At 38.2% G+C, this 11,349-nt stretch overlaps 1 protein-coding gene across 2 annotated transcripts in view; it reads right to left on the bottom strand.

The window, feature by feature from the left end:
• Positions 1–276: 276 nt before the first annotated feature.
• The window catches only part of traf7 (TNF receptor-associated factor 7), a 34,736-nt gene continuing 23,663 nt past the window's right edge, over positions 277–11,349 (bottom strand). For both annotated transcript variants that reach the window (XM_062037014.1, XM_062037015.1), the window contains exons 15-22: positions 9,823–9,905; positions 9,672–9,711; positions 6,668–6,784; positions 6,196–6,318; positions 3,225–3,344; positions 3,028–3,159; positions 2,843–2,962; positions 277–1,203 (exon numbers count right to left, since the gene is read on the bottom strand). In XM_062037014.1, the coding sequence (XP_061892998.1) occupies positions 1,189–1,203; positions 2,843–2,962; positions 3,028–3,159; positions 3,225–3,344; positions 6,196–6,318; positions 6,668–6,784; positions 9,672–9,711; positions 9,823–9,905 (750 nt within the window). In that variant the 3' untranslated portion in view covers positions 277–1,188. The remainder of the gene's footprint in view (positions 1,204–2,842; positions 2,963–3,027; positions 3,160–3,224; positions 3,345–6,195; positions 6,319–6,667; positions 6,785–9,671; positions 9,712–9,822; positions 9,906–11,349) is intronic.

The following is an 11,349-nucleotide window of genomic DNA, read 5'->3' as shown; positions in this document are numbered from 1 at the left end:
CTCATTTTCTAGTGTAGTTGCCGCGTTATCTGCATGTGCATAAACAACGGCTCATGACTGTGAATTGGCTCTTACCGTTCACTCAAAAGACTCTCCCCGTTCGTGAACGTCACATCTCTACCATAGGAGTGGGACTACTAAACGCATCTTTTTCAAGCAGGGGGTTTCAAATTGGATCAAATGTTGCCATTATTGCTCCATCGAGTGGTGGCAATTCACCAATAAAAGGAGAGAAGATGACATGGAGTTCCATTGTTTGAATACAACTCGTTGCCAAAGAGTACAACAGTTTTATTGATCGATGATCAAGTCAAGCTCACATGATTACACGTATACAAGAAATATCGACGTAGTGGTCATATGTGCACTAACATGAAAGTAACATCTGTGAGAGTCCTCTAATGTTTACGTCTTCAAATGTTTATGTCACAAGTTCTGTGGGTGCGGCAGACTCAAATTTGATGTGGGCTGTTGCCGACACGTTGCTATGACTACGGACCGATATTTAACCCAATATGGGTGCTTGCACGTCACATGTGCTCAGTGGCACTTTGTTTTGGAGTTTATTGGTTCCACCATCGCTACCTTTCGCCTGCGTTAGCACACAAAGCTCGTGGTTCGGTACTAATGTGCGTGACACCGAGTTAGACAATTGTCCTCAAGCTCCTTACATATATGGCACTCATAAAAACGTATTTGTATTTTTTTTCTTTCTTTTTTTACACAAGTACCGGACTGACCAGCATGACATACATTTGATGCAACTTATTCCGTTAAAGGCTGGTTTCACAAAGCTTAGCAGGAGCAGAGAGATGTTAATGAGACATTTTTCCCTCAGTCACTGTGGAGTGGAATCTCACTTTACACAATACTGTAAATAGGAAATTCAAGAGGCTGCATTGAACATGAACACTGTTTGTGAAACCAGCCGTGACAAGTTCTTCGAGCAGTGTGCGTTACCCTTCGTCAGTCCATCAGGTCACTAAAATCTTACTGACTGCATTTACAGGCAACGTCTGTGTCCGCCATAATGCACGTGGTGTGATGAGGGGGTCCCTGAGGACCCGTTAGGCATGACCACTTCCACGGTCTTTAGGACTGTGGCCGTGAAGACAAACAAACGAGAAGGAAATGGAGTCTTGAGGTCTCGCTGACACACGCAAGTATGTCAACACCGCTGGGGTTTGTTCAGCATGTCCACACCTGCGGAACACACGCAAATGTCCAATCAAGGAGTAATCAAAAAAACAAATACAGTCAAATGTGTATAGGACTTTCCATCTGTAGTAGACTACATAGAGGCCATAACTTCTCCTGCTCTACTGTGCTGGAAGCTATTGTATTTTTACACGACAACTTTGTGTTACAAGCGACAGAGCAAATTAGAGTAATATCAAACAACACACACTTGAATATTGAATTCTTTTTAGTTTTACGGTATGCAGAGGGCCAATAAAAAACAAGATAAATATCTTTGTGAAGTTATTAAATTGTGAAAATGTGCCTAATGATACTCATTGCTGATTGGAGATGTAAAAGTAAAAAAATCTCATGATACGATATTATTGTGGTATATGTCCTCGTTAAAAGCCGACTAAATGCCATAGTGCATAAAATGAAGTGGCAAAAAAGTTGAAGATCAACACACTGTAATTGCATACAAACATAATGCTAAAATGTTCTAATCATATATACATATATATATATATATATATATATATATACACAGTATATATATATATATATATATATATATATATATATATATATATATATATATATATATATATATATATATATATATATATATATATATATATATATACAGTATATATACCCACAGTATATATATACATACAGTATATGTATATATATATATATACAGTATATATACACACAGTATATATATACATACAGTATATGTATATATATATACATACAGTATATGTATTATACACAGTACATATATATATATATATACACACACACAGTATATAAACAGTATATATATATATATATATATATATATATATACATACACAGTATAAATATGTATATATATATATATATATATATATATATATATATATACATATATATATATATATATGGACACACCTTCTCATTCAATGCATTTTCTTTATTTTCATGACTATTTACATTGTAGATTGTCACTGAAGGCATCAAAACTATAAATGAACACATTTTTGGAGTTATGTACTTAACAAAAGGTAAAATAACTGAAAACATGTTTATATTCTAGTTTCTTCAAAATAGTCACCCTTTGCTCTGATTACTGCTTTGCACACTATTGGCATTCTCTCCATGAGCTTCAAGCACACCTGTGAAGTGAAAACCATTTCAGGTGACTACCTCTTGAAGCTCATCAAGAGAATGCCTAAAGTGTGCAAAGCAGTAATCAGAGCAAAGGGTGGCTGTTTTGAAGAAACTAGAATACAAAAAAAATATTTAAAATAAAAGTAAACTAATAACCCCTTAATGTTGCCTAAAATATAAGGTGACAACAGACAACCTTGTGCATGCATTTTAACCTGTTTGCATTTGGTTAACTATTTTCTAGGATAACTTAACTGTTTCCAGGACCTTTTACTCATTTTCCGAATGCTTTTCATGACTGGAAAATTGGTCAATGACTTGGAATAATTTGAATTTCCTGTATTATGATTAGGCACTTAAATGAGGCTGGTTGTGTTCTACGAATGCTCTTGCAGTCAGTCCTTTTATTTTGACAGAGAAAAGCCACAAGATCCTGGTCCTTGACTGGATGGAGCAGACCGGGAGGCGATGCATGTAGAATGGAAGTGAAATTTAAGCACGCTACCTTCACCGTACTGTCCACCGCTCCAGAGAAAAGGCGACCTCGGGACACAGCCAAAGCTGTGACACTGCCCTGGTGTCTGAGCAGGGTCTGGGTGCAGATCATGTTGTCCATGCTCCACACCTGCACAAAAAAAAACATGTATTCTCTGCAGTGAAGTAGAATATCCGCAGAAACACCTTCCTCACCCTGAGTGAACGGTCATAGGAGGCACTGAACACTTTAGTCTGGTCAGGCGTGGAGATGACAGCGAGCGCATAAACGGTCCCCACGTGACCGGTCAGGGTCCGCACCTGCTCTTTGGACTCGATATCCCACACCTGGACGAGATATGTTTTTAAACATTTAAATGGATTTAGAGGACCCACCGAAGAAATGAACTTACGTGGATGAGGTTTTCATAGGTGCCACAGACTATGTGGTGGGTGGTGACAGCGATGGAATAGACGCTCCCGCCGCTGGTCTGTAAGACGTGGACACATTCCAGGGAGCGGATGTCCCAAATCTGCCAGGTAAACAGAAGAAGAGGTGTAAACTACAAGAAGCCAGCAGCAAGAACAGAGGGAAGTGTCTTCAATATTGTCCTCTATATCAGTGGTTCTCGAACTTTTTTCCACAAGTACCGCTTCACAAAAAAATTTGGCTGTCCAAGTGCCACCATAGTGACCAACATTAAAATACAGTAGTGTAGTAGGCTTAAGTCAGGGGTGCCCACACTTTATCTGCAGGCCAGCTACTTTTCAATTGACCAAATCGAGGAGATCTACCGTATTTTTCGGACTATAAGTCGCTCCGGAGTATAAGTCGCACCGGCCGAAAATGCATAATAAAGAAGGGAAAAAACATATATATATCGCACTGGAGTATAAGTCGCATTTTTTGGGGAAATTTATTTGATAAAACCCAACACCAAGAATAGACATTTGAAAGGCAATTTAAAATAAATAAAGAATAGTGAACAACAGGCTGAATAAGTGTACGTTATATGAGGCATAAATAACCAACTGAGAACGTGCCTGGTATGTTAACGTAACATATTATGGTAAGAGTCATTCAAATAACTATAACATATAGAACATGCTATACGTTTACCAAACAATCTGTCACTCCTAATCGCTAAATCCCATGAAATCTCATACGTCTAGTCTCTTACGTGAATGAGCTAAATAATATTATTTGATATTTTACGGTAATGTGTTAATAATTTCACACATAAGTCGCTCCTGAGTATAAGTCGCACCCCCGGCCAAACTATGAGAAAAAACTGCGACTTATAGTCCGAAAAATACGGTGCCTCATTCATATATATATAATTTATATTTATTTATTTATGAAAGACACCTTTTTGTTAACAGGTTAAAGGTGTTTAATGATAATACAAGCATGTTTAACACACATAGATTCCTTTCTTTCATGAAGACAAGAATATAAGTTGGTGTATTACTTGATTCTGATGACTTGCATTGATTGGAATCAGACAGTAGTGATGATAACGTCCACAATTTCAAACGGAGGAGAAAAAAAGTCCTCCTTTCTGTCCAATACCACATAAAAGTGGTTGGTTTTTGGCATCTTATTTGTCCAGCTTCCATACTCGTTTTTATACACTTTACAAGAAATACATTGGCGGCAAACTCCGTAGCTTGCTAGTTTGTGTGCACTAGCTTTGAGACTCTTATTTTGTTAGTGCAGGCAGGATGAAGCAGCGCTTTTATTGTGAAGGTAGGAACCGTGCAGTCGGTCTTTAGAGTTGTGACGGCAGGTACGGCGCGAGAGTCTGTTGAAATAAAAAGTGTTTCTCGCCTTCCTGTCGGTCATTTTTTCTTAATAATGAGCTCGCAGCAGCCAGCGTCATCTCACAAGACCCTCGGGTGCCGTGAATGTCAATCAAGTGACGAAATTGACGTCGTAGTGAAGATTGATGATCGCTAATTTTTAGGTCTATTTTTTAAATGCCTGGCTGGTGATTGACTGACACACCCTCCACGATCGACCGCTAGCTTGCGCTTGACGTAATGGGCACCCTGGCTTAAGTATTCATTAAAAAAAAGGCAGCTGTTTTATTCAACAAGTATATTCAATATGTTGGCCACTGTAGCATTACACACAGTTTGAACAGTAACACGGTGTTTGAATATTTAATTAAGTGATTCTTTGGCGTGCCACTAAATGGAGCCCGCGTACCACTAGTGGTACCACAGTTTGAGAATCACTGCTCTATATCATTGAAGATTGTAGGTGCATAGAGAGAACAAAAATACCGTATTTTTCGGACTATAAGTCACAGTTTTTTTCATAGTTTGGCCGGGGGTGCGACTTATACTCAGGAGCGACTTATGTGTGAAATTATTAACACATTACCGTAAAATATCAAATAATATTATTTAGCTCATTCACGTAAGAGACTAGACGTATAAGATTTCATGGGATTTAGCGATTAGGAGTGACAGATTGTTTGGTAAACGTATAGCATGTTCTATATGTTATAGTTATTTGAATGACTCTTACCATAATATGTTACGTTAACATACCAGGCACGTTCTCAGTTGTTTATTTATGCCTCATATAACGTACACTTATTCAGCCTGTTGTTCACTATTCTTTATTTATTTTAAATTGCCTTTCAAATGTCTATTCTTGGTGTTGGGTTTTATCAAATAAATTTCCCCAAAAAATGCGAATTATACTCCAGTGCGACTTATATATGTTTTTTTCCTTCTTTATTATGCATTTTCGGCCGGTGCGACTTATACTCCGAAAAGTGCGGTATTCTCTTCCCCCACAATCTGCTAATAAAAGCTCCAATCAATCAAAGATTCCCGGGCGCGGCGCCGCTGCTGCCCACTGCTCCCCAAGGGGATGGGACAAATGCAGAGGACAAATTTCACTACATCTAGTGTGTGTGTGACAATCATTGGTACTTTAATATTTAATCTTAAAATCTTTTGGTTCAAAGAACAAAAATGCCTAAAAAGTGTTGCCCTAATAATTCAGACCAATTGTTTATACAATAATGAGTATACAACAGTAGATGTATGATTGTAGTTGTAAATTTCACTGTGGGTCATACACAATTGTAATGCAACAATGATGATATACTATTCCACATTGTATTCGGTATGTCGCTCAAAGGTAGGTCTACACTAATTTCTTTCTTTTTCATTCGAGTATGCGACGCACCCATCAATTAATTAGGCACAGCGTTTATTAGAACATAGGCCACTATTTGAGTAAATACGCTAAGTACATATACCACCAGGCTCATTGCAGAGTGTGTAATGATTCATAATTATGTGTGTTTTGTTGACGGACAAACGTCTGATTCATGTGTTGGTAATGAAGCCCCTTCCCCTTACCTTAATGGTCTGATATGAGCCGCTGTACAAGTGGTTCTGGGAGGCCACCAATGCTCTGACCCAGTGATTTAACCCAGTCAGCTCCTTCTTCAGCTTCAGCTCTGTGCCCACGATATCCCACACCTGCAAACACCACCACATCAGGGACACTTTCACAGTACAGTACAATAGTGTCTAATACTCATTTAACAATGTGTATTATTGTGTAATTATCTTGGCTCATCCAGATTTCATTAAACAATGCCGGTGAACCCTCTAACAAATACACATCAACTGAAATAGTAAAAACAAAATGCGAGAAGAGATAATTGCTTGAGTTGCATAAGAAAGGACAGAAATACACCCTCCCCCTTTTTTTCCCCATTCCTCGTAACCATGGAAACAGATATTGCTACGTCCCTCTCCATACAGTGTACGCTCCAGAGGCCACAGGTGGTTTCAAGCACATACACTGGATGAGCCATGGCTGTACCTTAATGGCCTTGAGGGAGCCGCTGAACAACATGTTGTGGGAGGAGACGAGCGTACAAACAGGGTTGTCATGGGCACGGATGGTGTTGACTTTTTGCAGAGTCTGGATGTCCCATACCTACACAAAGCGCACAAAGGCACACTTTCTATTACATCATCTATACAAGCAGCCAGAAAGTTAAAATTTTGCACAACGTTGCTTTCGAGGGGTCATATTCTGTTTTTTTCCCACCAACATTTTAAAACACTTCCACATGGTCAACAACAGGGGTTCTTAACCTTTTTGACAACGAGGCTCAACATTTGCACTACGGAGGGTCCCGTGGGACACTCAAATATGAACACTGAATTAGTAATCCTACTCTTGATTTTATTCGTATTCAATAATTATATCTAACTTACCTATAGTTTAGCAGGATAAACTTTGTCAAATGATATGAAAGCATGGGTTAATCACAAAGATTATTATCAAGGCTTAGGTCAGGCTGATTACAAAAATGAATACTAATCAAACATACTGCAAAAGAAGGGACTTATAAAAACTGATTAAAAAAATAAATATACATACATGCAGTGGTAAAATAAACACATTCTAACTAAATTAATATTAATATATATACCGTATTTTTCGGACTATAAGTCGCAGTTTTTTTTCATAGTAATTATACTCAGGAGCGACATGTGTGAAATTATTAACACTTTACCGTAAAATATCAAATAATATTATTTAGCTCATTCACATAAGAGACTAGACGTATAAGATTTCATGGGATTTAGCGATTAGGAGTGACAGATTGTTTGGTAAACGTATAGAATGTTCTATATGTTATAGTTATTTGAATGACTCTTACCATAATATGTTACGTTAACATACCAGGCACGTTCTCAGTTGGTTATTTATGCCTCATATAACGTACACTTATTCAGCCTGTTGTTCACTATTCTTTATTTATTTTAAATTGCCTTTCAAATGTCTATTCTTGGTGTTGGGTTTTATCAAATAAACTTCCCCAAAAAATGCGACTTATACTCCAGTGCGACTTATACATGTTTTTTTCCTTCTTTGTTGTGCATTTTCGGCCGGTGCGACTTATACTCCGAAAAATGCGGTATGTTATATTGTCTTTATATTCCAGCGAGTTAATCCGTTTTTGGGGGGAATGGAGGGGATTTATACTCCGAAAAATACGGTACTTATTAAATAAACTGTCAATGAAATGAAAATGAAAATAGAGCTTTATCACTTTAGTCATAATTTTTGCGCTTAAGAAACTTCTTAATGACTTCAGCTCCAGACTTTTTGTGTTTGTTTGATATTGTCATTACACTACCGCTGCGGCCCATACAGACCACAGCTAGTAAACAGATATTGTTGGCGGCCCTCGAGGGGGCGCTCGTGGCCCAACAATGGGCCCTGGCCCAATGGTTAAGAAACACTGGTCTACATAACATTTAATGGTGGTGTTTTGGTCAAAATTTTGCATGGATTATGTTTTACACACCATCCTCAAGCCACTTTCTGACCGTCTCTTCAGAATGCGGCGTTTTGTGGGTGGTCTTATTTATGTGCCCGAGCACTCCTCCAGGCCAAGCCCACTTAGACTGGGTCTCCACCCCGTTGGCCATGTTGTAGTTTTTAGAGCTTCCATAATCGAGTCTACTGATCAGATATAAGTTTAGAACAGTGATTCTCACACTGCATTGCATTGGTGCCTAATGTTTTGTGTTTGTGTGTGTGAGATTGTTACTGTGCCTTTTTTCATTGCACTGAAAATTGACAGAGAAAAGTAATTTAATGGATTTAGACAATGTTTAGCTGGCAGACTTTGGCTACAATGATAGTTAAATATACAGTACAGGCCAAAAGTTTGGACACACCTTCTCATTCAATGCGTTTTCTTTATTTTCATGACTATTTACATTGTACAGAGCCCCTAAAGGGACATGGATGTATTGCAAGATCTCGCAAAAGTTTTTTTTCCTATGTCAGTGAACCGGAAGTAAAACAGACACAGCGATGGAGGTGCGGGAGCATGCGGGAGCCTACCCATCATCTGTGCTCTGTTGTGGGACCATGATACGATTCGATGTCTTTATATGTTAGGCCAATACTAAAATAGAAATCAATAAACTTCTCCCACGGATGATAGGTAGGCTCCTCCATCGCTTTGTCTCTTTCACTTCCGGTTCACCATCGCTGTGTCTGTTTTACTTCCGGTTCACTGACATAGGAAAAAAACCTTTTGCGAGATCTCGCAAAACATCCGTAACATTGTAGATTGTCACTGAAGGCATCACAACTATGAATGAACACATGTGGAGTTATGTACTTAACAAAAAAAGGTGAAATAACTGAAAACATGTTTTATATTGTAGTTTCTATAGCCACCCTTTACTCTGATTACTGCTTTGCACACTCTTGGCATTCTCTCGATGAGCTTCAAGAGGTAGTCACCTGAAATGGTTTTCACTTCACAGGTGTCATAGTTTTGATGCCTTCAGTGACAATCTACAATGTAAATAGTCATGAAAATAAAGAAAACACATTGAATGAGAAAGTGTGTCTAAACTTTTGGCCTGTACTGTATGTTTTAGACAACTTTGTCTCACACTTGTTAGCTAGCTAGCAAGGTAACAAGCTAACTATCTTAGAGTTGAGACGGCATCCTACAGATGTCGGACATTTCCCTGCTTGAAATGCTCTCGTATCACAGATGTGTTGTCATTAAAACGAGATATACTTTGCAAAATGAGCAAGTTATTCATGTCTTTAACAAAAATAAGAGGAAATGTTCCCAAACTTTACATATTTTCACCCGCCACGTTGTCCGCATGATGACTATTGTCAACAAATTCATTTGTGCCACAAATTTTATTGTCGACAATGTCTGCGAATTGTTGCACCCCTAATCTCAAATACACAAAAACAAGTACAGACGGGTAAAGAAAGTGGGTTTTGCATAAAAGGACCCCTTTAAGAGCAAAGAGAGGCGATTGTCCCTTACAATGATGGTGCAGTCTGCAGAGCCACTGTAGAGGCGGTTTCTATGGGAACAAAATCGTTATGTGGTCAAATCATGCTTTGGGGGAAGGACTTTTTTTATAACCGGCTAGCAATTGCAAATTGTGTTTATGTGAACATGTGCACTGTATTACCCCTGGATGCAGAGCGCCAGCACGATGCCGTCGTGTCCCTCCAGGGTTTTCTGACACTTGTAGGTGGTGCACGTGTCCCAAACCTAAGGGGATGCAGATACAAAATATGATTTTTGTGTGTGCCCGTTTATATGACACTAAGTAGAGAACCTGAATACACTCAAAAGCTTTTCATAAGAGTTAAATTAATACTGCCAACTTTGCATATAAAACAGTGGTGTGGGTGGAAAACTCACACTAAAAGTGAGTGGTTAAAAACCATGTTCAGACCTAAAATAGAAGTGGTTAAAAAAAGACCCTGGGTTGCATCTGTGTGAGTGTTTTGTGATTCCAGATGTGGTTTTTTTTATAAAATGAGTGAATGAGCTCAGTAGGAGCAACACTTCCATGCGTACCAGCTATGGACATTGCAGTTTTTTCAAAATTACTAAAATGCTTAAAACCATTTTCAGAGCCAAATTCTCAGTGGCCTACACACATTTTTTCATTATCTAACACTCTTTTGGCCAAACCTTAAACAATGTCCAGGCACCTAGACAAAATTTGCAAAACTCTCTCACAACACATTACCAGTCACAAAACACATTTCACACTCATGCACATGTGTTGCGAACTTGGAAACACTGGCAGCAAAACGTGAACACAACAACGCCCTGCAGCTGTCATCTTTCACAACAACTCACAATTGAAATGTGTTTCTAGTGATGTGATTAGACCAATTGTGTGCTCAATGGTGAATATACTGTATTTTGTACTTGCTTTGTGTTTAATCTGAACACAATACCTGCTTTTGAGGCGATTTTGTGAATGTACCGTATACTTTCTATTGTTGTCAGGTCTCAAATAACCCCTGGAGTCTCTAACGCCAGGCCAAAAAACACAGGTTGAACAAAGCTGTGGCTGCAGGCAAACCCTTAATGTAGACCTGTGTGAAGTTGGCTGCTGCTTCTCCCAAAACTGTTGAAATAGTCTAATTGACAGGTGTCAAACTCAAGGCCCGGGGACCAGATATGGCCCGCAAAATCATTTTATCTGGCCCGCAAACACCTGCAAATGATATGTGTCAATACATTTTCTCACTAAATGTATTGGATTTTTTTCATTTTGACAGAAAAAATATATGTACTTCTTGAAATTGCATACCTTTGAAACTTTAATAGTATCCATTATTGCAAAAAATATTTGTTTTTGTCTAAATAAAAATACTTAACTTTACAGCAAACTACCCATCAAATTAATAAAAAAGGCAATACATTTTACGTTGTTCTTTACAGCATTTTACTGTAAATTGAAAAAAACTAATACTGTTTTTGCGTTAAAATTCTGTTGACTGAGCTGCCAGTTTTTGACTGTAAAATCTACGGTTGTTGTTTTTAATGGTGTGTTACTGTAAATGGAAAGACGGTACATTTGTTTTTATGGTAGAAAAACTGGCAGCTAAGTTGCCAGAATAAAAAAATTCACAATATAATGTTGTAAAATACAATGTAAATTTAACACAAAAATTCTGGCTACGTAACTGCCAGC

Source organism: Entelurus aequoreus, linkage group LG25, assembly GCF_033978785.1.
Source record: "Entelurus aequoreus isolate RoL-2023_Sb linkage group LG25, RoL_Eaeq_v1.1, whole genome shotgun sequence".
Taxonomy (NCBI): Eukaryota; Metazoa; Chordata; class Actinopteri; order Syngnathiformes; family Syngnathidae; genus Entelurus; species Entelurus aequoreus.
Note: the sequence above shows the minus strand (reverse complement) of the source record. Positions and strands in the feature narration are given on the sequence as shown.